The sequence below is a fragment of the Megalops cyprinoides genome, chromosome 10, assembly GCF_013368585.1.
Source record: "Megalops cyprinoides isolate fMegCyp1 chromosome 10, fMegCyp1.pri, whole genome shotgun sequence".
Lineage (NCBI taxonomy): Eukaryota > Metazoa > Chordata > Actinopteri > Elopiformes > Megalopidae > Megalops > Megalops cyprinoides.
In genome coordinates this window covers 16476977-16504969 of record NC_050592.1, presented here as the reverse complement: position 1 = coordinate 16504969, position 27993 = coordinate 16476977, and the positions used below count along the sequence as shown (strand labels likewise).

At 43.7% G+C, this 27993-nt stretch overlaps 1 protein-coding gene across 3 annotated transcripts; it reads right to left on the bottom strand.

The window, feature by feature from the left end:
* Positions 1-25: 25 nt before the first annotated feature.
* On the bottom strand, positions 26-27927 carry mpp6a (membrane protein, palmitoylated 6a (MAGUK p55 subfamily member 6)). 3 transcript variants are annotated; one of them, XM_036539355.1, is made up of 13 exons: positions 27852-27927; positions 18668-18774; positions 9972-10090; positions 8210-8362; positions 6675-6830; positions 5918-6145; positions 3751-3882; positions 3011-3107; positions 2660-2728; positions 2353-2514; positions 2007-2209; positions 1440-1568; positions 26-1247 (listed from the first exon to the last, which is right to left on the bottom strand). In XM_036539355.1, exons 3-13 carry the CDS (start codon positions 10086-10088, stop codon positions 1071-1073), a joined length of 1623 nt encoding a protein of 540 aa, XP_036395248.1. In that variant the 5' UTR covers positions 10089-10090; positions 18668-18774; positions 27852-27927; the 3' UTR covers positions 26-1070. The 3 variants fall into 3 exon arrangements, with proteins under 3 accessions (XP_036395248.1, XP_036395247.1, XP_036395249.1); XM_036539354.1 differs by lacking the exons at positions 18668-18774; positions 27852-27927 and adding an exon at positions 15965-16015; XM_036539356.1 differs by lacking the exons at positions 8210-8362; positions 9972-10090; positions 18668-18774; positions 27852-27927 and adding an exon at positions 7389-7462.
* Between the last annotated feature and the right edge of the window lie 66 nt (positions 27928-27993).

Below are 27993 nucleotides of genomic sequence, written 5' to 3'. Positions count from 1 at the left end.
TATACTGTAGCATTAGCATGTCCAGGTAAAAACATTTAGTAATGACACATTTAACGGGATGACAACAACAAGGAGCGGGGCTCCTCTGACTCGGCACCCCAGAGGATTGTGGGTGACTTCATGCCTCTGCTACACAAACGGAAACAGGATACAACACTACGAAGAACAGAAAAACAGACGGAAGATATACAAACGACTGCAGAGCACAGCGGAGACAAGGACCTTTTGAGAAGGAGCATCAACAAAGACCACAAATGCCAGAGTATGATCCAAGCAAAGCCCTTTCATTTAGTTATGCCACAAAGAAAGATATCAGTCCTGCCCAAAAACAAATTTAAAAGACAAACTTTCTGACAAAATCGGGACTAATTATGAACATGTTCCTGAACTTCGGTTGCTCTTCTGTCAGTCTGTCTGCCGTTTACTTTTTTGTTTAATGTACATTCTAAATGAGAGGTGTAAGTTACAGCCAGGGATGGAGTGGGACCACATGAATTTAGTGAGATTCTTTCAAGAGGATGAGGATGAAACAAAGATGAAGAACAATTAACAGGATACACACGCCAGGGATTAGAGACTGCAGCATTGTAGTTACCCATGTATTGTAAACAGTTCTCGTTAGAGACAAAGCCCCATGAACTCTAAAATGCTGTAGTGCTTAGAAAAGCCACGCACTCTTTTCCTTTATCAAATAAATAGTTTTGAGTAGTCTTTCTCTTGTATTAAGATCAAAATACAGCATCTGTTTGGTACAACTGCAAATACAAAAAAAGCAAATCAAACTAAATGTGCTCTCCATTTCTGCTTGATATTGTTTCATCTCCAAGTAGATATGAATAAAAAGTTGTTCCGTAAAAAGTTATAAAAATTTAAATAAGTAAGTACACTTCCCTTCAGTTTTGCGTAGAAAAAGTAGCGTTGTGTGCAGAGGGTTCTGGGATGGGGCGCAGTTAGTTCAGCTGGGCGTGGTCTGGGCGTCGTGCCAGGTGAGGTCCGTGGGGCCCAGTGACACTCGCGTGCCTGCTGCGACCGGGTCCGGTCGGGAGTTGGTCCGATGGCGGCGCCGGTGCTCAGTACACCCAGCTGACCGGGACCCACTGCGGCTCTGTGCAGAGCCGGTTCACGGCGGCCTGCAGCTCCTCGAAGGCCTTGTCTAGGTTGTTGTTCACGATGGTGAGGTCGAAGTAGTGGCTGTAGGCCCTCTGGATCCTCGCGCTCTCGTCTACAGTCTTCTTCAGATCCGTGTCCTGGGAGAGGAGAGGGGGTGAGAGCAGGCCTCTGTACTTTCTTCAGCTGCACAGGAGCGGCACTGCGGGCAAGGGCCTCAAACAAAGCGGAGAAACCCTGTAATCTGCCTGGGGGGAGCCAAGCCCCGATGATCCAGAAACAAAGTCCTAGCTGAACAGTGCTGAGAAGCTGAAAGCCGAGAGGAGACTGACCGTGAGCAGTTTGGTGGTGATTCCTGCATCGACGACGGCCTTGTGCATTGCCCGCAAGGTGTCCAGTTCTGGAGCCGCGATGAACACCACATATGGCATGAACTCAGATGTCTTCAGCACCTTCAGGGCCTGCAGATCAATGGAATTATTAGCCATGGAACTCAATCAAGCCTTTTCAAAAAAAAAAAAATACTACATAAAGTTACGCACTTGGGGGCCAAAACAAACTCAAGATAAGCTTGAGTAAACACTATTTAAGTGCTTCCTAGAAGCACTGTGCAGCTCCATCACCAATACATGGATTCAGACATGGCTGCTTAACTTCCCAAGTGGGAGGGAATTAAGGTTCAGGTCCAGTATTCCAATCAGTTCACCACCAGCTCCTGAAGTCCAGGAGCTCTATTACTGACTAATTGAACATTTACTTTTACCTGGCGCTTACTTAGAGTAACATGTGCCACATCAGCTCGTCGGCTACCAAAGATGTCACACACTGCATATTCAAAACGGCAGAAGCGAACAACACAATTCTGTCCCGTTTTTCTGGGGCCCAGTTCTGGTTCTGACCTGCGGGTTGACGTCCAATATGCAGGTCCGGCCAGTGTTCACCACCTCGTGGATGGAGTCGATTTTGGTGCCGTAAAGGTTGCCGTCATACTCGCCGTGCTCCAGGTAGCGGCCGGCTTTGATGTCGCCCTCCATCTCCGTCCGCGTGACGAAGCAGTAGGACTGGCCGTCCCTCTCCTCCTCGCGAGGGCTCCTGGAGGTGACTGAGGTGGACAGGGACAAGGCAGAGGCGTGAGACGGTCACATTAGCTGTCCTCAGTCCCACTTTTCCTGGTGTTCTGTAGAGGCAGTTCCTTTGTCTGGGTAAGGGGGCTCGCTTCTTTTCAAGCGGGCCATCTGAACTCACATGGGACGGTGGTGCCGAACAGCGTCGGGTTGAGCACAATCAGTCGGTTCTTTAGGCTGCGGCGGCCCACTCCCTGCGCTCCGATCAGAACCAGGGTCTTCCTCTGGAACGGGGGCATCTTCGCCACCTCCTCGTAAATCTGCAGCTCGTGGCGGTCAAACTCTGATCACAGTCACACAGCATATTCAACAGTCAAGCACACTGGGTGTCCTTATCCAAGCAGGGAAACTATGTAGCCAGCAAAATCACAGTTAACAGTCTGCAAGCATAGGCAGCACCACAGAAACTTAGCCTGTTCTGTATGCACCTGCATTCTTGGCTGTCAGGTACATCATTTTCTTCTTCTTCTTCCCACTGATTGTCCCACACAACATTCCTGAGGACGACAGGAGAGGTGTAACTACTCTGGATGGCCAGCAGATGGCAGACTCAGCACACAGCACATCGGTCAAAAGCACACAAATTAAGCCAGAAGAGTTTACAATTCAGAGTCAGACATCTAAGGAGGGCAGGGGAATAGTGACGCAGCGGAGAAGGGCTGTGAGCCTATGACAGTTCAGTTCAGAGGTGAGGGGTGTGAGAATTTTTTTAGGTTAAAGGAGAGGGCAATTTTACTGGGCAATCGGGGAAGGAAGAGGTGTGGGGATTTACAGTATACCTGACCCATCCCAGTCCCTCCGGACAAAGGCTTTCCTTTTCTCTTCCAGAAACTGGCTTGGTATCAGTCCCGTTTTTCCACCCACTACATGGCATGCCTGAGGGAAATATGGAGATTGAAAGACCAGTGCCACATGGCATTCCATGAATCTATAAAGCACTGGTAAAAAAGACAACTTCCTGCCCTCGTACCCCTGCATGTCAAGTAGAAAAGAACCTGTGGCAGTGTGGAGTGCTGGCTAAGGAGATGGGGTTATAACAGCTCTAAAACAAGGAGGTGGAAAGACATTTTCAGTGCATACGCTAGAAAAAATCCATACCTGTATTCACTCTAATGCCTTTTTCCCTGAGTGTTTTTTGTGTGTTTGAAAAATTACAGTGTACCTCTGGTGAATAGAAGGCTATAAGCTTTCTTGTAAATATAAAAGATGCTCTTCTGCTTCTTTGTGGTACTGCTACTGTACCCTTGAGCGAGGTACTTCATCCTAATTGCTTCACTAAATATGCAGCTGTATAAATGGGTACTATGTGAAAGTGTAAACTGTGCACGTTGCCCTGGATACGGCTGTCTGCTAAAATTACTGGAAAAAATGGAACTGAAATTTCTTAGTTTTATCCTTCAGACTGAATAGACTACATCTGACAACCTAAGCATTTAGTACAAGGTTGGGGAACCCATGTTTTAGGAGGTGACTGATGCTTCCTGTTACTCCTCCCACTGTGTGAACACGCTCCACCTACCTGCCACCAGTTGGGATCCTCCTTATTGACAATCCGAAGGATGTCCCCCTTGGAAAAAGGCAATCCTGCTTCCTTGCAGGGGATCAGATTGTCCGTTGCTGGATTGTAGTTGAAGTGCGGCTTCAAATAAACCTACGGGCAAGAAATCCGCTTTGTCTATGGTTCTATTCTTCCATTTGCAGAAAATGAGAAACATTTTGTCTCTTCGGTTTATGCAAACATAAACCTGACAACAGAAATCTTGATAACATTACTAGAACTTCTAATATAATAGGGTAAAGTTCTGGGTGTTAGAAAAGTGTTACACAAATTCTGTACTTTAAATTGGTATTAATATTATCTTTATTACTATTAGTATCGTTATTAAGATACTTCATATGATGTAATGGTGACAATGATTAAAAAAAATAGTTGGGTATACTGGAAGCAAATGTATTCTCTCAGCCAGTTCTTTGCTAAACTTTCTTCCAGAACCCATGTGTGTGATTACCCTAGCCTGGCATTCCTGGGGCCAGCCTGGGTGAGGTGCTTAGCATGCACTAGGTGTCCCGGAGACCAAGTGCAGGAGGGCGTGATATGTAGAAAATGTCTCAGTAACCTGACATGGTTGCTGATGCTATTCTGGGACGCAGGGGGGGTTGGTCACGTCCAATTATCGGGGGGCCCGTAGTCCTGTCTCAGGAATTGCCCTCTGTGCTCTTCAGCTCAATAAACCAATACCCTCTAATTAGCGTCTTAGAAGATGGCTTTCATGAACGCCGTTTCCCAACCTGTGGATGCTGATTGCTCCATTATCCTGGCACATGAAAGCACAGACCGATCAAAGTAACGCCAGTAATACCCGATGGTCAGTTTTCGCGGTGCAGACGCCACTTTCTGATCACCCCTCCTCTGTGACTTCCCCTGAGCAGATACGCTGTTCAAAGCAGATGGGCTGCGCGTTGCTGTCATCCATTAATCTCATCAGCCGGTGTGCGCGAGCATGCCTGAGTGTTTCCATTGTCTGAGTGCGATGTGTGAGGGGGAGGGGCTTGTGGGGGGTGGGGTGAAGAGGGGGAAGGGGTCTTTCCACTCCTCCGGGCATCACTGTGAATCTCCTCCACTGAGCCCAAGATAGCACGCTGCGAGGTATTTAGAGGACTCCCTGGGTTCGGTTTCAGGCCCCTGTCATTCCAGGCCATCACCCGCGCCGGTCTCTCTTATCCTCTTACAGACTTACAGGACTCCACCAGCTGCACACTTTGGCATCTCCAAGTAAGGAGTGCACCCAAAGGACAGCGCCTGCTCCATAGATATACAATTATTAGATGGGCAACACTGTCAATTCTGATGGGCGCTTCTAAGCACTATAAAAATATAGCATGTATCTATTGATAATACTTACACACACACACACAACGTTCTAGATTTAAGAGGCTCTCATCATGCATTCTCCTACAATACCACAGCCAGTGTGCAATCAGCCATTGCTTCCAGGGCAATGTTCATGCTAGTACTTCTATATCTACGGTTTTCTCACACTGCACAGAGACACCCTGAAGACAGCTTTTCAGAGCGTCGCCACACAAGGCTATCAGACAGCTGCCAGGGTGTAAGACGTGTTAACATAAGTGCTGATCCGCTCTGCAGTGGCAATGGATGGCGGCCCGGGACTCTTTTGATCAGCTATAGCGGGCAACAGGGTATCCTCATTCAAACTAACATTCTACTTCATCGCTTAACTGAAGCCACTAAGTGAACAGGAACTTCAGTGACACATGAATCCAGGCGTTAGTCACCTGCTTTTGATATGATATGACTCAGACTCAGAATGATACAGACTCTAATGAGCAGAGAATGCAATGAACAAAACCACATATCCTGCATTTGAGCTGATGCAGTTACACTCAGGAATATGTACACATAAGACAGTATGGTGTACGTATAGAAACGTGTAGGAATGTGACTGTGTGTCTCTGGGTTGTGTGTGTACAGGCACATGTATGTAGGCACAGATGTATGCATGGATTCATCTCTGACTTGTGTGTGTGTATAGTGGTCTCTCCTCTGACCTGTGTGTGTGTATAATGGTCTTCTCTCTCAGACCTGCATGTGAGTGTGTGTAGAGAGGGCTCTTCTCCCTGACTTGCATGTGGGGGTGTGTGTACAGCAGCCTCTTGTCTCTGACCTGTGCTGGTGCTGCTGCTTCCCTGTAGCTGGGCAGGATCTTGAGAGTGATGCCTTCGCTGCAGTCTTTCAGCATCTCCTGCAGCTCTCTGGGGTTGCTGCCCACGTCATGGCCGTTCACCTCCTTGATGACATCGCCCACGTGCAGCAGGCCCTGCCTGTCGATCATCCCGCCGTGCAGGATCCGAGCGATCACCAGGTCGCCCTTCTCCACGCGGAACGTCACGCCCTGTAAGAAACGATCGCATTCTTACACCTCGTAAACGCGCACCACCGGCTCAGGGCTCTCCACCGTGTGAGGCACACAGCAGCATCACACAGAGCACTGTCACATGGGTCTGACACATGCACAGATCCTTAGATCCCCCAGCCTGTAGCACAGTTAAGAGGGGTTAGTACTAATGGGAAGGCAAAGCTTTCTTCAAGGTTCATTTCAAAACCTGACTCTTTCTCTATTTTAGAAAACTAAGAATTCTAAGCACCAATGAGTAATATATGTCAAATGATCATTATAACAGAAACCACTGACAATCTGCCAAAGGACAATCCAAGGGACCCTCCTTTCATTACTGAAGTACAGTATTACACTTCAGTGTGTTTATGTAAAAAATTAAGCCCCAAAATAGCTGATGCAGAACTCATCAGTTGGCACCCAACTGAGGATATGCAATGTACATGGGGTTAAATCTCTATGATCCGTAACTAACACCTCCAGAGCACATTCTCCAGCTCTCAGTGGCGCTTTGCGTGTCTCTCACCAGAGGTTCTCCCGTCTTCTTCCTGATGCCTATCATCCGTACGGAGTCGGATGGCATCAGGGCGTTGCTCGCTGAGACATCGTTGCTGACCTCAGAGCTGGAGGGCTTTGCCTCGTAGCACTTGGAGGCCACCATGTCATGAGCCTCCAGCAGGGACTGAGGTGAGAGACAGCAGAGGAAACCCAGAGGAGAACAGCAGAGAGAGAGAGAGAGGGAGAGAGAGAGAGAGAGAGAGAGAGAGACAGCAGAGAGAGAGAGAGAGAGAGAGACAGCAGAGAGAGAGAGAGAGAGAGAGAGACAGCAGAGAGAGAGAGAGAGAGAGAGAGAGAGACAGCAGAGAGAGAGAGAGAGAGAGAGAGAGAGAGTACAGACCGCATTACAGGATGGAGAAAAGGGATTACATTTATCTGTGAGACAACCAAAAAAGACCTCAAGACAAAACCCTGACAAACCGCAAACAAAATCTGAATTCTAAACATTTTCTGAAGGCTTCTCAAAAACATGAACAATTCAGTCACAAAGTTCCCTTCAAGTCTCTGTATTCCGTATTTACACCACAATCCTTACAGCAATTCTACTAAAAGGAAGACAACCCAATCACTAAAAACAATTGACAATTCTGATAAAATAAGAACACTACATCAGAATCTGTTGACTGATACAGGAAAATGTACTGGCACTCAGAGGAAAAGAGGAAATATCCATTGTTCTCACCACTGCTGCCATTGTGTGGGATTTGCGTTCAGCACAAACAAAGCACACATGCACCCGTCATGTTGAGAGCTAACAGACTGGCAGAGGGTCAGTGGGGCATTATCCCCAGCTAAACAACACAGAGCGGCGTCTGATTGGAACAAGGACAAAACCCACAGGGCACAGCTTTGATTGGTCTAGACAGGAGTGGGGGAGGAGTTCTTATTATGGGCAGTCCTTATGGCAGACAGTGAAATGTTCCATGATATATTTGTTCCAATCAAAGTCCTCAGATCTTGAGGATCTTTGTAAGAAGAGAGAGCTTTGGTGAATTTTAAAAAAAGCATATTTGTCAACGGCTTTTCTGTAGTTTGCATGGTCAAGTAAAGTTGTAAACTAGCATCTTGTTCTCGTTATATTTTTTTAAGTGGTAGGGGCCTGGGAAATAAGATAAAGGAACATGGTTCATTTTAAAAGTTCACTGATCACTGGTACAGGGTTTTCTCCACTTATGAATAAACACTTGAAAAGTATTGCATTTCAGAGATTTGGACCAAAGACCCGTCTTTCACATTTTTGTAAGGGTTGTACTACCACAAAATACACAGAAAATATCTCCCTTACTTGTCACTAACACTGGACTACATCTGACATGTGGGCCTTTGTTAACAGAAGAATAACTATGCTGTGACTGTGAGCAAGAAAGAATAGCCTCCAGTATCCTGCTGCACCAACCAGAAGAACAAGAGGCTGCCACGGCGGAAAAAGCAAACTGAAAGTAGAGCACCCCTCTGCCTCCATCTTTCTCTCTCCCTCCACCTCTTCCCTCTGTCTGAGCGTACCTGGAAGTGTGGCTCTTTCAGAATCCTCGCCAGCTCCGCAGCATTGGCGTCCTGGCTGCTCAGCCCACTGATGTCTTCCAAAATCTCCGACACCAGCTCCACGTTGTTGTCCCTCACCGCCTCCAGCTTCACATCTTCCAATCGCTCGTGAGCCTGCCAGAGGTCAAGGGTCACGGGGTCTTTAATTGAACACTTTCACCTGATAAAACTATTCTAAACACGACCTCTTCAAAAAAGACCTGAACTGGGGGTTTGTGCATTTTGTTTGCACCCTGATCTATTCCTATAAATGTTTCTCTTATAGATCATTGACAAACACTGTATGTACCCTACAGGCAGTAAGCTGGTGTTGCATGCTTGTGTGTTAATACCGTTTTAGGATGCTGCTTTATCACTGATGTGTTACTATTCACTCTACACCAATGCACATGTTTATGTTGCATTAGGATATGCACTTAATGTATCGCGCATGTCAAGAGTCCTAGATTAGAGCCCATCAAGGCCTGTGAAATTCCCCTTCCATCAACAAATAAGTGAGTGAGACATTTTTGGGCACTGAGTGACTAGTCATCCCAGAAAACAGATGACAAAACAGTAGTTCAGCACAATTAATTTGAAAACATAATTACAGTTGCAAGGAACAATAATCAAGGAGGAGCCAAGCAGGAGCAAGACCTCACTGCACATCACCCAAAAGTTTCATGTCAATCTCAGCAATGCTTTATAAGAAGAAAACATCCAAAGTGTTTTTCTGAAAAGCAAAATTGCTTGTATTGTCCAAGTTAATTTTGTTGTTGTGTACAAATTCAGAACACTATCCGAGTAGGGGGCCTGTTCTGAATCTAAATAACAGGTGCTCTTTTTCATATTGCTAACATTTGCAAATGCTGACAGAAGTACAGTATAGTACAGTATACCAGAGCAGAGTAAAGTGTAGTGTACTGTAGTATTTCAATATTTTTAAGTAGAAAATTTAGAAAATGTGCCGAAAATTTAGATCATTTGTGGCATCTGTGTTTTTATGAAGAACAAAACAAAAGGGTGTTGCACACCTTGGCACTTAGCCTCTTTAAAAAAAATCCTGCAGAATACCACTGTCCACCGCAGACAGCTGGGACAGTTTCAGTAAACATATGATGCTCTCTTAATGAAGGCTTATCAAGCTTTCAATCAGCATTACATTACAAGATTACCAAAAACTCATGATGCTTACCAATATTACAGTAGGTTTCATACTGAAACAAATGCGCTTGAGTCAATAATATCAGCTGTACTGAATTAGGGATGCGATGCCAATTTTAGAGAAAGCCACTTATTTTAACTATTGCATTTGATGTGGGAAGGAGCTATTTGGGGCATATTGGTGCTAAATGCAACCATCTTCCTGCTTAAGCCAGTCTTAAGCAGTTTATGTTCCAAGCTTTTTGGCTAAACATCCAAACCTCAAACAAACAAGGCAATGTTATTTTAGAAGTGAACACTAAGCTGAAACACACAGTTCAGAATATAAGCTTAGTGCTGATTTCAAAGTTACATAACTTTCTGCATATTCAGAGCTGGGTGGTTCCAGTGCGAGAGATGTTTACCCCATAATTAGTAACTGAGGGGAGAGAGGGGACCTCCAGGTGAGCTGACTTCCTGCGACAGAACGTGAGCAGCCCACAGCTATTCTGCTGGAAACTCTGAATTTTAACAGTACAATACAATTTAACAATTTTAATAATACGATTAAGGCTATGGTGGCAGGGGAATTCTGGGATACCTTGGCCAGCGAGCGAACAATGGGGCTCTCCATTATGCCTCGGAGAAAGATGAGATCAATGTCCTTGGCCCCTGTGGAGGTGGGCAGGTCGCTCAGGTTGTCCAGGACCTGCTGCATGGCTGTGGGAGAGAAGACACCCCCCCGTTACTCTAATACTGACACACACTCCATCTGGACTGCAGCTCGAAGACAGTCTTTACACATTCTTATATTCTCCTAATGATAACCCAATTACAGGTCTCAATGACGGTCTGACCTTCAACACCATGCCAGACACACACTCTGGTTATATCAAGTGCACACAGACGTGATTATTTTCACACAAGTGGGTCAGAGGACAATTAAGGAGGAAAACTGGACTGGTACGGTACGGCAGCCAGGTGAAGTTGGCTTGCTCATGTGTTTCTCATGTGGCATTGCCGATGATCCAATGTGACTAATTTCACTTGCTCACACGATCAGCGGGATGGAGACAAAAAATGAACACTTCACTGAACTCTGTGAGGTCACTTCCTACAGAGAAATTTTAGATCTTTAGAAGCCGCAGTACATACAGTACAGGAAACTTAGGATACTAATAGTATTGCAACCGCAACAAAACTCAAAGCAAGCTCTTTACATGTCATACAATTCAATAAAATGTAGCCATTGGAGCTGGCATTTCTTGTAATGAAGAGCAATCACAAAAGGGCAAAGTACACTGGGCAAGAGTGGTGGTCAGACAAAAATAGGATTCTTGTATAAATATACGTGCAAACTACACAGGGCTTTAGGTCCATCACATGCTGACACATCTGTCCACTGTGTTGCTGAAATGGGCAAGCATTTTCTATTTTTGACAGGCACGATGGACCCACCTCCCTGGGCTAACAGCTCTTGTCCACCCAACCTTTAACCTTACTGATCACGTATTTAGCTTCCTCTTGTTTGACATATCTGTACAGTGTCGCTCAGCAGAACAGGCACTGTCAGAGCATGGACCTCGATTTCAAAAGAGGAGAAGCGACCTAACACTTGTGACTGATCTCGCACACTTTTTCGAGAACACCTTCATAAACACAGCTAATATTCACATTGAATCAGGTGAGTCATCAAATAACTGGGCATCAGCGGGTTCACTGACCACTTTTTCAAATGGATGTATGCATCTATTTTCAACCTACGTTTTGGGGTCTTTAAATATTCATGTCAAATAAAATGTCTTGTAAATATAACTACAGTGCCACATGCTGACAGCTGAAACTGTCAAAAGGACTAGACTGTAACATATGGAAGACTCCCCCTCTTGCACGGTCCATGGGTTCAGCCTCTGTGAGCCTCCTCCCTCCTTCCCCTGCCCACCCAAATATCTGCCATTAAACACCTTTCAACACTACATAAAACATTACTGATACAGTATACTACAGATATACTGATATACACTGCTGCAGCACCTTCTACAGAGAAAGCAAACAAAGATGACACATTAGCAGTAACCATCATGAACAAACAGGAAGAAGCAGCCAGTAAATTGTACACCACTAATGTAGAGCAGTTTTGATTACAACTGTTGCTCTTAGTGTTGCTGAATCCCGCACCTTGCAGACTTGATTGTAGCCCATTAGCTTTCAGTTCAGGGATGAATGTGGTCCATTAGCTGTAAGTGCAGTTTACTTGTGCAATTTCCATAAAAATAGAAACTAGACTCGCTCATTTTGTAGTGAAATTTCCCTGCTTACATTTTTGCAGCATTGGCCTGTGTGGAGCATTGATGACAGTCTTTTAAGAGTTATATTTAATTCTACTTGTATACTCTTGACCTGCAGGACACCAGGCAAGGGCAAGACAAGACAAGATAAACTCAGGCAACATGGGAAAATGTAATATTAAACTCACAGGATATGAAATCACCGGGGCCTACATACTGCATTGCTACCCACTGCCAGTCCACTGACAATTCATGAATCAATAGCTGTTTCCAGCCAATTTGGTTTCAGTTGGTAGGTAATAAGGTGGTTATTTCTGCCTTCTTAGCTGCAATGCTGGAGAAAGCTGTCTTCTCTCCCATTCACAGCTTCAGAAAGGCAATCACTGTAATCTTATCTCCCTACTTAGCGAATATATTGCAGTTCAAACTATTCATTCACAGATAGGGATGCACCGATTGTGAAATTCTGGACTGATACCGATACCGATGTTTAAACTAACAATTTGACCAATAGCCAATGCCGATACCGATGTTTTTTGTTTGTTTATTTTGTTGTTATTTATTCCCCCTTTTGTGCCAGGGAAACCAGCTAGTTAGCTAACTAACGTTAAGTTGTTAGCTAGCTAGCAAACGGTACTTAACATCAGAAGTCAATACCTTAGCTTGCAGTACGAATGTTAAAATGAACTATAACTTAGTGGATATAACCTTAAAACCAGCTACTGTTTTGTTTTATTTCTTCAAAAGGTAGATACAGACACACGCCAAACTTTTGGTCCACTTTGCCATAGATGCAGACTGAAGAGTTACCGTCCTCCTACCCAGAGCGTGACGTAAGAGCAAAATGGCCGTCATGTGAATAAGGCTAATTATAGTACCACCTATTGGATCTTCTCCAAATCTGCGGCTGGGTAGGCTATTGTTGTCCGAGTCAGACCACAAATAACCAACACAACATTTAGCCCTTGCAAAACTGAAGCGACACAACAGATAAACATCGGCCACTGCCATCTGTGAATGTCATCTTATTTGCCCACAGGCCGATGGCAGTCAACAAGGCGAATATCAGCTGATACCGATGTTCGGCCGATATATCATTGCATCCCTGTTCACAGATACAGTTCTCACACGCTTTCATAAGAACACACTTTAGCCATGACTTAAAGCAGGTAAACTCTGAGAAGAGAGAGATTCACATTTGATGTCAAACCTAAACTGGCACACGTAACATGTAAAAGTATTAAATGGTTACTTATTGTACACATGTAATGGATCTAAGATTTCAACGTATTTCCCCTGCACTTGACCTGAATCATCCCTCACTCCAAAGTCTGTCTGATCCTGTAATGAGTCACACTTAGCAGCACTTAACAGAGTTTAAAATCCCTGGTGCAACATGGCTGCTGTGCTCTTTCTGTCTCTTTGAAATAAAGCTTGAGGCAAATAATTAAAAGGGACGACAGGGAAAACATCAACATACCCTTTTCAATTAATGACCTGGTTAGCCCTTGCTCACAAGAAAATTCACTTTTGAACTACAAGGGGATGTGTTTGCCCAACAAGAACAAAGAATGAAAGCACCACCTTACAAATGCTCTGTGTGTACTACACAAGAATGCCGACACCATGGGAAATCTTTCACAAGACTTTCAGGATTCTCTGTGCCCTCAGGACTTGTTCAGAAGAAAACACACAAGCCAAAAGGGTAAGAAAGCAAGGAGGACACAAACACACAGGCGTGAACCTAACACAGAGGGATACTTGCATAAGTCCTCCATCTCTCCCTTTTGGGGACAAAGTGCACATGTGATGCTGGATGAAAAGGGTGGGGGGTGTAAAGCGTGAGTGGCCCCGGCACAACAAACTCCACTCCAAAACCAAAGCTCGCCCACGACAACTCATTTATGAAAGCTGCCATTATCGCATTCTTTCCATACCAAAATCACACGGTGCAAGGGATTTTTTGGGCGGGACTGCGGGTTGGTTTACACAACTACTGACGGATTTCTAACGTAGTATAGTAGAAATCCCTGAGCAACACAACAATTCAAGGCACAGTTCAAGGTGATGAAGCTAAAGGGAAAAGTTCATATAGAGACACTGGGGACAGTGAAATGGGATTTTTTTTATTGAGCAAAAACGCTCTTGCATCTTGCAGAAAAGGCCCAGAGCATGTGCAGGTTCCACACATCTGCACAGTGAGGGCATAAAGTCATGCACACATCCCTGTGAAGAGACTGTGTGGCTGTGAGGGGTGTGTTCCTTCACAAGGGGAGACACACACTGATGCAAGTGTTAAGAAAATTAAGTCCGGGGGAACGGTGATCCGCTAATTCACCACTCAACTATTCATCTATCCATTTCTTTGTTGCTCAACTAGGTTGACTCCCAGACATCAGGGGATTTTATTCTTAAAAGGCATACAATTATACAATTATGTCATATATTGTAAGTTGGTAGGGTGTTATGGAAAATTAAAAAATAATTCATGTACAAAAGAAATTGGGGATTTATCAAGGACGTTGCATGTAGGTGTGCATATATATTTCATATGCATGACTGATAAAATCAGGAATATGCACGTTATACAAGCTGTAAGCATTTATCCACCTGTTGTGGCTGTGGCTGTGCTGTAGCACCTGCTGTGGCTCCAGCGCTGAGTGAGATGGCTGAGACAGAGACAAGCCCTGCCATCAAAAACAGCCAAGTTAATGCATGAGAGAAGCATCAAAGCTCCAGTGAAGAGTGACCCGCAATCTGACCTTGGAGATGATAAGCACATGGTCCTGTCAATATTTGGAGAGAGGATACATATTTGCTCATTCCAGTCAGAGTTCAGTAAACTACCACAACCCCAGTGGTGACATTCCTCTACGGTGCAGTTTCCATCCGACTAGTGGGAGCCACCAGCTGAACTTTACATTTTTGGAAAGCATCTCCTCAATACTGTGCTCGGAGAGCATTAAACCCAGAAGAGCAAACTTGTACTGTATGTTCCATAGATTACCTGCACATTAAAAACTCACTTGACATCTTAGATGCATTACATCCATCCTGAAGTCTGCCTCACCTTCCAAAACTGCAAAATAAATAGCCAGCATTCAACTGCGGAACAGGCCGTTTTGCTGATAGTCTCAGGAAACAAACAGAGGGTTAACAGGCTGTGCTACCTCAGCTGTCAGCAATTACACCTCCCTCCCTCTGCAGAACAGCATGAGGCTCCCCCACCACCCTCCTCTATGTAAATAACTATCTGATGTCCACAGAGTGGATCAAGGTTAAAATAAGAACTTTCATTTATAATTTCATACACTACTGAGTAAGACAGAATGCCTACTTTAAAGTCCTGTGCACAAATGCACAAGGTAAGCCATATCTTTAAAGGCCCTACCTATCCTTGCTTAATCTGACAATCTTCCATTTTCAAGTATTCTGCTTTTTTGATTCCTGTGACACATACAGACACAAATACACAAGCACCACCCACACACAGCCTCAACAGAACATTATGGGCCTTCATTAACACATTCATCAAATAAACCCGATGCCGCCCCACACGCCATAAATCCACGGACGCAGGCTGTCTGAGTTACAAAATCAGAATAAACAACACCACATCTCATTGAATCCTAACCTATCCCTCCCCCACCCTGGGAGCAATAGCAGACGGGCCTTAATGCAGAGAGGATGGGCCAGCATACAGCTTAATGCTTCTTGTACCCAGTCCAGCAGAGAGCTCCATCCATGTATTTAGCCAGAGGCTTCAAGCCCCAGGGGTTGGTTTCCTAACACAGCCAGCAATCCTCATAAATAAAGCCCCATCCAGGGCCCCCAGGAATCACGCTCTTCCTAGTCGGGAGATCCAGCAAGCCAGAAGCCATTGGAAGACAGCACTTTTCAGATGGGAGGCCAAGGAAGCCACAAGCCTCAGTTAGCGAGTCAGCAGCTGCACATGGCCACATGACAAAAATCTTCTCCCAACATCCAAAAATTTTCGGTTACAGTAAGCAAGCTATATCCGGACGGCGATGGCCCATCCTGTTAGAAGTGGTTTCTGGTCACTGGTCAACACATTTAAGCTGGCAGTGACACCCTTGCTGTCAATCAGCACATTTGCCCCTCCCATCTATCAGTTACTGTCAATCCTACAACATGTGATCATGAGGGCAGATCAAATTTTTACAGCGCATACAGTGAGTGGATGGCTTACATTCACATTGACATCCCCGTGCTAAATTATGGAATGTATTGTATTTATGTATTGATGATTTTCACACAAGGGAGACCCTTCACTTGGGGAGCTTACCTGTGGCAGACTTGGCATTGGCCACCGTCATTTTTCCCTACCACACAGGACAACCTCAAGAGCTCAGAGACTCAAACAACCAAAGGCACGTCTCTGTGTTCCTTCAACCTCCCTGAGAACAAGGGGGGCCTGCAGAGCGGGGAGAGGCAAAAATCCCACATCAGTGACATGTCCCACATTTAAAACCCAGTGAATACATGCCACAGCTTTCTATACACGTGTGATTGACGTGCCCCATTTATCTAATGACTGCAGTCTTGTCATTTGATAATTAACTTTAATTAGCTGCCACTTAAATGTGGTTTTGATATTTCCCCCTTTATTCGAACAATGTTATAAAAGTCGGTATTGCGCTTTATTTTAATCAAGGTGTGAAAAAACAAAAATTGATGTTGCAGTACTACGGAAATGTTGTTATTGCAAGACATTCCATACCTTAATGTTTTACCCATAATTACAGCACTAACACAACCTTGGATTTTGCATAAACCTGCCCATCTGTACACGTCTTCATTAACAATGGTTTATGTTTTGCCCTGGTTTCATAAACCCCACTGACTTCACAAACGCCACCCTCTAAAGAGCATCTCCAATAACATAAGCTTCATCCATCTGTACTGTGGGGTGCATTCAATACACAAAGTGCAGTTGTATTCACGTATGCTGCTTCATGAAATAATAAAGCCAACTGTTTCTGAGAAATGTATTATACATGAGAAGCAAAACATCGGTAATACAGATGCTACCAAACCACTATATAGTGATAATTTAGTTGTTAATACAACGCTAACACTGGCTACGTATAAATATGCTTCCTCAACTGCTACAAATTATGTAGAGCAGCTGCTACAGCTGCACAGCATTTCTGATGCCTAATTAATCTACCATGACAAATACACCGGGTCAAACATCATCACCACGCCCATGAAACTAATGAAGAATGTCTCTGCAGGGTTTTGATTAAAGTTGCAAACAGTTTCACATGAAAGAATTCTTCATGAGCAAATGTTCTCAACTCATCAAAACAGTGAATACTGAACGCAACCCATGTTCATAAGTTCTCCTTCTCTGTCCAGCTGGCTTGAAGACATATCCCATATCATGCAATCCTGCCTAAACCTTAACACACCCAAGAGTAACAGGACAAAGTGATGTCACAAAAATGACAGCACATGTAGGCCACATGGCAATAGTGCATTTCATACGGCAACGACAAAATGTTACACACAGCTTTAAGAGTGTAACTGTGAAGTATCTTCTGAATGGCCCAGTCAGCAAGGTGCACATCTTGACTGCAGGCTGAGCATTACGGCCCGGCTTGAAAACAGCCACAGCATCTGCCAAAAATGACCTGGAGCCGCAGGTAGCAGAAACTGAATAAGGGACAGACGTGGGTATGTCAGCAGGGAATGCTTGTCTCAGCTAGGATGACATTAACGGAGCAACACCTATCCTCCAATGACCGCCCACTTCACTGTGGTGTGCTGTTACTTGTAGTGTGGAAAATAGCCATTGGCTGTGTGCAAGTGTATTGGAGGACAGCATTTGCCTCACTGCAATGCCCCTGCATGAGTGCAGAGGATGTTGCAATAAGAGAAGCCTAATGTACAGCTGGCGATTCCAAAAAAGAAACAGGGCTGCATAAAGGAGAGAAGGCATAATAACCAGCCTAGCTAATGGAAGACAGAGCACTGCTCCAAGGCTTTGTGTGATAATCACATGACTGCTACCTTGTGAAGCAGAAAACAGGATAAGCTGGACATGAGGAGCAAAATGCAATTCGTTCCACATTTGCAGACAAGTCAATGTTGTTAATGTTAACGCTAAGTGACAAACAGTGACATTAACCAAAGCGTTGCCAATAGACAGTATTGTTATCTGAGCATAAGAAAATGAATAAGCCTACCTGCAGGAACCATGTCAAAAAAAGGGAATCAAACGCTGGGCAAATACCCAAGAGACTGAGGAGGAGTTATGATGCTAATTTTGAGATCATGGTTGCTAATGAAGCAGAAGCGTCCAGCAACTGCCAAAAAACACTGCTAAAATAACACGGTGTGGGCAAGAGGAACAGAGTTTCAATGCAAACTATCCAAGGAAATTCTCTTCATGGACCTCGATGTGGTTGATTTGAAGACATCTATGATATGCAAGCTATGCAAGTCACTCAGGATGCTAAGCCAATGTGTAATGTGTGTAATCGGGACCGCCTCATATTCTGGACAATACAGAATGCGTGGCCAGCGTCAGGGTGCAAACAAACAGACCAGATCCTGTGCAACTTTTCACACTGTGAAGACATCCTGTGCGCCGCACAGAGGCCAGGAAGATGAAGGGAGCTCTGACCAGTGAGAGACAGCAATATGCTCAGACATTCCTGTCTGCATCTGTGCCCAGAGTCGGAGAGTGAAAGAAAGAAAGGACTTGTTTCGGAGACGTTATTAAAATAACTAACTGTATTCCACACAAGCACCACAGGACAGACATCCAATATCAACACGGTGTACAAACAGTGGAGAGCTGCTGGGTACCAATGCCATTACTGCCTTCTTAACAACATTATTGGCTACTGCACATTAACATTTAAGAGGACTGACTTGGCTTTATGTTCATGTGTAGGAAGTGGTGGTCAGTAAAGGTTAGGGGGGTATATTTGTCCCACTCTCTGACTCACACTTTGAAAGGAGCCCCACCCACTCTCACCTGTGGGATTGGATCTGATGCTTCACCCCGATCCAACCTCCAGCTCCTGTGTCCCAGCGTCCTCCAGCTACGCCCCTCTCATCTGTCACCCCAGGAAACGACAGAACCTGCAGAGAGAGGACTGTTCAATAAGAGGAGAGGGAATGGATGAACACTGTCAGGTGCAGAAACCGTCTCAGAACAGATGAGTAGTCTTTCCTGTGTGTGTGTGTGTGTGTGTGTGTTGGTTTGGGAATGGGTGGTAAAGCTTGTCCTCTCATTTCTCTCACATTTCTCAGCCCTACTGTGTGGGATGGGGGCCGGTTACTGTACTGCATTCACCACAGTGCAGTGCATTGTTTCTCCTCTGAACCACATTAAATCATGTGTTTGACCCAGTCTCTGGTCTTTGAACTGGTCACATGTGCCCCAGGGATAGACAGAAAGATGCTGACGGTACAGTTCTAATACTCGGGTATCAACTGGTGGTTCAGAGGATGAACTGGTTTCCCAGAAATTTAAACTGAAAAGCCCAACCTGGATGTCAGACTGTCAGAGCTGGGAATCCTGCTGAATCAAATATATTCCAGAATGCAAAACACTGACCAGTCAAATTCCACCCGCGGCCAGGCTTGACTCAGGCTGCTCAAATCATTAAAAAGGGTCATGGGTAGTTCTGGTAAAGTTCAAACCTAAAGGCAGTTGAATACATCTCATTTGTACATAATTGTATGAAAAATGCAGCATGTGAGGCCTTTAGACACACAGGTACCCACACACAGCGCACTGACACTCTGCCCCCAGAGTGCTGCCTGCAGACAGGGCGTGCCACTCACTGTAGCTGTCGCCCACGTGCCCGCAGCTCTGAATTCCCAGGATTCTCCTTCAGCCAAATTAAAAACAGCAGGATATAATAAGCAGGGAATGGGGATGAATGGAGCTTTCTGTGAGCAGCGCTGCACTCTCACTCTCTGCCTTTCTTATATGGGGCTCTCAGTTTGCCCTGGCTAGCACTCCCTCAGCCTCTACCTTGGGCCTCACCACAATGCTCTCCCTGGACGTAGCACTGAATACTTGCAAAGCACACAGTCTTACAGCCCTGAGTGGCACAGTTAAGTACAGGGAATCAGACAGAGCAGAGGAAACCCTGAGACAGAAAAAAAAAACAAGAAAAGCCAATTATACAAATGAACCACCATCAGTTAAGATGTCTGATAAGCAGCATACTGTTCACTGATGAGCTGAGGCAGACTAAATCAGTTAAAATACCCAAGCAGGGAACAGAGCAATTTACAGAAGATTGGCAAATTTGGGAACCATATATACATAGGTAGTCCCTCACAGCTTACAGGTTTACATATCATCCATTTATACTGCTACATAAACTGCAGTGATTCAGTTTAATTCCACCTGGGATTTTAACTTGTCCTAGTTAAACTGTTCAACTCCTGGAACATTAATGCCTTAAAACATACTAGTAATTTTCTGAACCTGACACTTTCTTGATGTATGGCTGTATTCACTCACAGAAAATTATCAATTAAGGCAGCTTGACTGCATAGGTGAACTACTATGAACAAATATATAATGATCCCTGAAAATACTGCACTTACATGACTACAGCTTTAGGTAACATAACAGTTACACATGTGAAACTTTCAGTTGGCTGTTTTTTCAGACATTTGCATTTTACGGCTAAAAGGGGGTTTATGTCATGAGTGCTGCCTCAGAGGCATGCAGTTACAGAAAATACTGACTCTTAGGCAAAGTCTGTTATCTCAGGAGGACTTTATTAAATTTCATGTTTCCAAATTGATGAAATGTCTTCACAATGATTGAACTGAGATCTGGAACCATCCTTGGCATGTGCACACACCTATGTACATGCATGCACACATGCACTATTCAACATGGATTACACAACTCTTAAACCAAAACTGACAATTCATTCTGAGAATTCAAATTGGCAATGGGCTGGTGCTAGCTAGTCAAAACACGATACCCCTGTGTGCAGACACCCTCCTTTTAACAAATGTTTAGGTATATTTCCTTTTGCTGCCAAACTTGTTTTCCATGTGGGGGTGAGGCTCATTCTCACTCTCTTCTGATTGTTCCTATCAATGATTCAATGTGTTTGACGTCAGCTACCAATGAATGCAGATCACAGGTGTTACTTTCTGTGTTTTTAGGATCCCATTCATAAATTATTGATGAGAAAAAAACACTCTGAAATAAGCATTCATACACTGATTCATGTACTGATCCAAGTAATCAACATATTGCCGCTGTGCTGTGTAAACCCTGGGGAAGGTTTTCTTAAAACGCCTGTGAAACTGAGCAATGATTGATACTATAGCAGTGAGTTGTTCCCTGAACAATTCGTTAAAAGCCAAAAGTAGTACAACACACACTAATACATACAGACATTTTGGGGAGGCAGAAGTGATAATGGTACTTTTTACCAATGTAAACCAAAGCCAAACCTCCCCGTTTAGACCAAATACACAGATTTTTTTCTGTCAAAGAATGAAGCATGTGACTCCTAATGTACGCTGGGGGAATTATCCATCAAAGTGATTTGCAAATGAAATTAATAACTTTAATGAACTGGCCCCCTGTTTTTGAATTCCCAGGACAAAAAAATAGATTTCAAAGCAAACCTTATTTCATTAAGACATACACACATACACCTACTGAACAAAATCACAAAAGAACATCACCCATTAGGCCACAGCCCTGCAAACTGGACCACACAAAAAGGCCCTGGAGAAGAGGACTAAAGACCCACCTATACAGACTGCCCAAGCATAGCTCAGCCATTCCTTTGTGTAGTCTTATGGCAGGTTATGCTGTATTGCCAAAGTGCACTTGTGAATTTATTGAGACACTATTTATCACAATTTATCTCAGCAGTGCAAGGGGCTTGCACATATTTGGATGTAGTCAGTTGTGTCCTGTATATACCATCTCCCATGTGACTATTAGATGCACTTCCAGCTCCTCCTGTGCATGTCACTCTGGATAAGAGCGTCTGCTAAATGATAAAATGACAAAATGTTACGTAAATGTAGGACGCCTTCCTAAAAACCACCGCCGCCTAAATTAGATCAGGTGAGTCTCAACACACTCCCCCAGGCCGTAATTTAATCCCAGACATTACAGAACCCTTATCAGCAACCCACAAACCAACAGGCTGCATTTTTTCCTTATTTCTCTTCTTCTCCAACACTCACATTGTCTTCACCCTTCACCTTCTCCCCACTCCATTCCAATTAGTGTGCTGTAAATTACAGCTTCCCAACAGATGCTGCAGGACAGTGGTATTTATGCTCTCACACAATTCTGAAGGACTCCACTGAAATGTTTGGGCATGGGTGGCGGTAAGCAACAGTCCATCAGGCTAAGTGCAGGACAGTAAACCAGCAAAATGCGTCATCTCTCCCTCCACCAATGCTTTGCTGAACATACTGTGTGTACAGGCAGTAGTGTGGTGGCAGTGTGACTTGGAACAGACTAAAATAAGGGACAAAGGTGCTGTTCATGTGTAATGTTGCTGTGAGTCTTGTTGACATGTACAGGTGTGACAGGAATGAGATGGTTACCTGTGTGCACACAGAACTGAACTTGCTAGTTTCTGGAGACCATGAGAGTTGTGCTAATGCTAGGCCCGAGTTGTGCTAACACTCTGCCGGAGCTGTGCTCACACGAGGCTGGAGCTATGCTAATGCAAAGAGAGAGCTGTGCACTAGCCCTGTTCAGCAGCTTGGTTTTCCATACCATACCACTTCAACCTTACATATGTGACCCAAGAGCTGAAAACACACACGCATCTGCTTGAGGTGAAAGTCAAGGCTAACTAGCCTGACCCAAGGCTAACATATAGGCTTACCAGGAGTACTGTGTTCCTTCAAGCAGATTCAGACTGTACATGAAACCCAAAACAAAGCCAGTTCATGGATTTTCTGCCAATATTCTCACCCTTCAATAAAACTGGCTTTCAGCTTCTTTTTGTTTACTTCCATTAACTTTAATAACCTAGTTTGTAGCTGACAAAAAAACTTCCTAATGTGAGCAAACACAACAACCTGTTTTCCTTATCATTTTCACTATCAATATCACTGACCGTTCACCATGGTTTTCTTCTTCTATTTTTGTTCGACAATCTATTCCACTTACAGTGCAAAGCACGCTCTGTATGTTTCCAAAAATTAACATCCACCCACACGTCACTTATCTATGACAATAATAACCATAATAACAACAATATTTATGCATATTCCTTTAATGGTTTAAAGATATCAAAACCAGCTACCTGTATTCTACATCACAAGTAGACAAATGAATATCCTTAACAGAAATGTGTATACTAAATCCAATACCCCCTGAGACATGACCTACACTACAGTTGCCTGGGGGCAAACTTGTACCACTGGCTGAAAAGAACTGGTTTCACATTAAGGTTTATGATACTATTACTGAAGGTGATCCAAAATTCCCAAAACTTTCTCTACTTTGGTGTAACTGGTAACTGGTATTTTATTACATTGCCTTATAAGCCAATACACAGATCAAATCGTATGATATAATTCTCATTATCTGTGCTGCCTGTAGGTCCTACAGGTACATTAACTCACGGGAGCATTCTGTCTGATGTATCTGACTTCCACTCTCTCTCCAGGTCCTGTTTGAGATATGGTAGTGTAGATTATAAGACTTCAATTTGGCCGCTGGCAGAACATTATCAACTGCAAGGGTGACAAAACTTTGGATGAATAGATTTAAAGATCAAAAGTTGTAATTGAGCTTTCAACTTAGAGAGACTGAATGTCCATTGTTTTGGTCCACTTTCTACTTCTTCCCATTGTTACTCTTGACAGCATGCACAACTTTGCATGAATGTTGCATACTTCTAGGACATAGTCTGCAGAGGTACATTAAAAACCTTTTCACAAATATTGGTTACTACTGAAAGCATTAACTCAAACATCATAACATTTGACATGTTTATCAGGCATGGATTTTGGATGGGCATAAGCCATGTCTTTCCTAAGTCTCTGACCACAGAGGGGTACCTGCTGCACATTAGCATTAAGATTAACATTAGCACCTTCTACTGACATGCCAGGCACCTGTGCATTACTCAGATAATGCCAGTGGAGATGCACCTATCCTGTCTGCTCCACTGTGGTGCACTGTAAAAGCTAAGGTTTGAAAAATAGCCACTGGCTGTATGTTGATTCCAAAGTTAGGGTGAAAAAAGCCATAAAAGTGTAGATCCCAGTATCTGCCCAACAACGACTAAATATTGTTAATATAGTCATGCACAAGTTACTTTTCTTCAGATTTTTGTGTAAATTTGATCGCTTTGTGTAAATTTGGCTCAGTCTTCAAACATCACCTTTGGATGCAGTCCTGTAAGTCACCAGTCTTTCAGATGGAAAGTCTCGTGGTTACCCATAACCTTTCATTTGACTATGCACTCTGAGTGACACACACCAAGTCATGAATGCAGAGAGCAGGATGTGTGCTTCCTTCACACAGTTCACACCTTTGCTGGTCAAACTTTGCGCTCCCTCCCCTCCATCCCTATTGTCTGCTCATAATGAATCTCGCTGTATCCGGTCCATCATGGCAGAGAGGATTCATATCCTCCACCATTATGCAATACAGATTGCAATCACAGACTCAGCCATGACTGGAAATGAGCGATACGCCTTGGAAAAATGTTACTGGCCACAAAGCGATGTGCGTTTCCTGATCTATTCTTGAACAAATTACACGGGCCAAAGCAGTGAGTCCCAGCGGGCCATCAACTTCAAAACAACACCAAACTAAAGCTTGCTAAAGACACGTGTGACAGAGGATAAGACCTAGACAAGTTCAAGAGCAGAATTTGGCATAAGCTTAACATGCACACACTTCAAACATGCACATGTCATCAAATCCATGTCATGTCCTGACCACTACAAGGGTTCCAAATCTTTGCAGAAGCTGTAGATGTGAACCTATTTCAAGTAACTGTAGCATGAAGAGAGGACAGGCCTGTTTTGAAACAGACATGCATCACATGTACAGCCACAAACTAGCTTGAATCCTTGTAAGACTAAAAATGCTTTTCTGTCCAGGTCAAAGCTTACATCTTTTGGCTGAGTTAAACACAGACACATCATAAAGGTACAACAATTAGTGTCCCATAGTCAGACAAAGGCATATTTTTTTATTCACGTTTTAAAAGGAACTGGACAACTCAACCTTGAGCTTGCAACAGGAAACACTTTTACTGCTTGAACCACTCAGGAGCCATTTCACCATTACAGCCAACTTAAAAAAATCCCTATGCTGTAAAAACACTGTAGTGAGACATGTTCAACTTGAGTACTTAGAGTAAACCTAGCGATCGCTAATGCCTCTCCCAAAATCCTTCACAGTTAAGCTCTGGTTAACACCTTTACAATTATTCCTATTAGCATCTTGATCATTAGTCTTGGTTAGCCAGTATTTGGATGTAAAATGTAATGTAAATGCAAAATCCCTTTTTTGAGTATACACACAGCAGCTCCATATGGAAAAAAAAATCAGCTGAACTACACCCCAGCTCTGGTTTGGTGGGTTATGTTATAACCACCAAAAGCTTCAAACTACAGCTGATGGGTACAGCAGATGACACATGCTCTACTCATGTTAATCACTGAAGCATGCAAAAGTCACACTACAGATGTATGGCCACAACAAGGAAAGTAACAGTCCAGCTTGTGAAAATATATCACAGTGTGTGCAATTCAAATGTGCAGAGAAGTATTTGGAAGGTTGGCTAGCAGATAAAGCTTTGAAGTTGACGTATTTTTCAAAAATTGAATAAACAAAAAATCCACATGGCTGACATGAAGGGAGGAGCACAGCATTTCTGGTAACACTTAACAAGGGGTTATCTTACATACATTATACAGCATCAAGAATATGTATTTTTAATTAAATTTCCTCACACAGTGGAGGATTCAAATATTGCATGTTATAATTTGGAGCAAAGACAGACTCGTCCTGTAAAAGGTTACCAGCTACGAAGATAAGAGCTTTAGGTCCATAATTTAATCAGCGGGATATTTCCAGCTTGAGTCATTCTTTATCTTGGAGGAGAGGAGGGGAGAACATTGATTTTTTTTATTGCTCTAGACATCGTGACATCCAATTCCCTGTACACAAAAAATAAAGAAAATAAAATTATATTATATTATATATATATATTTTTTTTTTTTACATTATCTGCATTAATTAAACAATGACACGATCTGAGGTGAAATAATCAGGCAATATAATGTATTACGGTGACGAGGTAGCATTATAAGTAAACAAGCTTCCACACTTTTATTGGGTTTTTTTAACGCTTGCGTAATATGTTTTACCCACTGAAACTGAGTCTCAGCGTATCAGTCCACGTTGTATATTTCCTCTGCGATTAATACATAAATGGGTATGGGCTGGAAACACTTAAGGGGTGTGTGATATGCGCTTAAGGATGGCTACGTTAGATTGCTCAAAGACCACAGCACAGGTGTAATGTCAAAATCCACTTGGCCAGAATTCACGGTTCCACTACAGCAGCACGGTATGCTGCTGGCTACTGTCCAGCTGTATACACGCTGAATACACCAACGGGTTAATCTTTATGGACACTAGGCTGAGAGAGATTTGTCCACACAAGTGGCCGGAAAGTGAGCAGTTAGCAGGAACCCCAACAGATTCTAGCTTACGTTATGCATTTCCCACATGTAATGCCGACTAGTGACAGATGGCCGTTTAACGGTGGTATCAGAGTTGTGCTCGCAGCCCCCAACCCTGACCTCACTAACCCAATATCCCGTGGAAGCGGATTTTCTTGTATGACCGGTGGCGAAGCATATTGTACACCAGAATCAACATTAACAGGAGCGTGCATTTAAGATACGGGTTTTAACTTTCACAACGTGTCCCATAACAGGTCTATTTACTGTTCATTTCAAACAGAGGGGGCTTTGAAAAGTAGCAACAGAATATGTGGGCCAAATTCCTTGCAAATGCAAATCAGGGTATTTTCAGAAACTTAAAAGTCGATCGGCAAGGCAAACTCACATGCTGACCGCATGTTCCGTAGCATTACAGCTCACCGGAGCATGCTGGCTAGCTGACCATCCTTTTATACAAAAGCTGCATGTATGCATCGAGCCAAATTGAATTAGCTAGCTGGCTGGACTATGGACTAAGAAATAAGGACTTAATAGTCAGCTTCTAATTTGGCGAATTAATTTCCCTGGCGCTGCCTTTCAAATTGGCAGTAACGTAAGCTAATCTTAGCTAGCTAAACAGCAACAGGAGATCTGGCGATACCCAGTGATGGTGATACCTATAGGCTATAGCTGGCTAAACTTCTGGAGTTGATGTTTTTCCACTGATACGCCTGGACGTGCTCCGTCAGAATATAGCTAAACTTTGCCTTTTCATCTAACGTTCAGCACAGCAGCATGCAGCTTGCTCATTTGTCTAAGCGAGCTAGCTACCTATGAATAGTGACTCGCACACACACACGTCCTTTTCGCCAGGCGTGTACACAGTCATGAACTGACCCCTGTTCCGAATAGACTTATGTCCCGTTTAAAAACCCATAATGCTGTCAACACAATTAGCTGGCGAAAACATACGAAACTCACAAGTAGCTATAACCAGACTTTTATTACTGTGCCGTTCGCTACACGTGCGGCCATTTTTGTTTCCTCCATTCAACCTAACGACATAGCTAGCTAACAGTGCAGCTAGCTATCTTAGGTAGATACTCACATGGGTGAGAAGCTGGATTAAGATTTCCTTTTGTTATTGTTGCTAACATTAGCTCACTAGGTTCCCAACAAGAATACAGTTTCTATTTTAGTTGTAAGACTAAAGTCACAGAATTACCCAACACTTTTCAAAAAGAGCCCAAGATGCTGAATTAGCCAGATAGCTGGATGGCAAATTTGCTTGCTTGCTCATACTTATTATAGATTGCTAGCTAGCTAGACACATTACTAGGGCAAAGCCTATTATAACTACGTTAGCTAGCTAAGCTAGTTAGCGAGCTATAAATTCAAATAGGTATCCAATAGCACTGTCCGGTAAAAAGCCGATCGCTCACTTGCTGATTAACAGACACAGACTGATCAAAGCTACTCAAATACGTTGGAAAAGAATGACTTACCCGATATTCTCTATAGCTACTGTACTGTCCCGGTCAGAATTTCAAACCCCGACAGTTGTCTTCCACGCTAGAGGACGCGCAACAACTATCCACGCACTGTATGTCAATCAAGCCGTCGAGCCTTGCCCTCTCGGTGACGTTT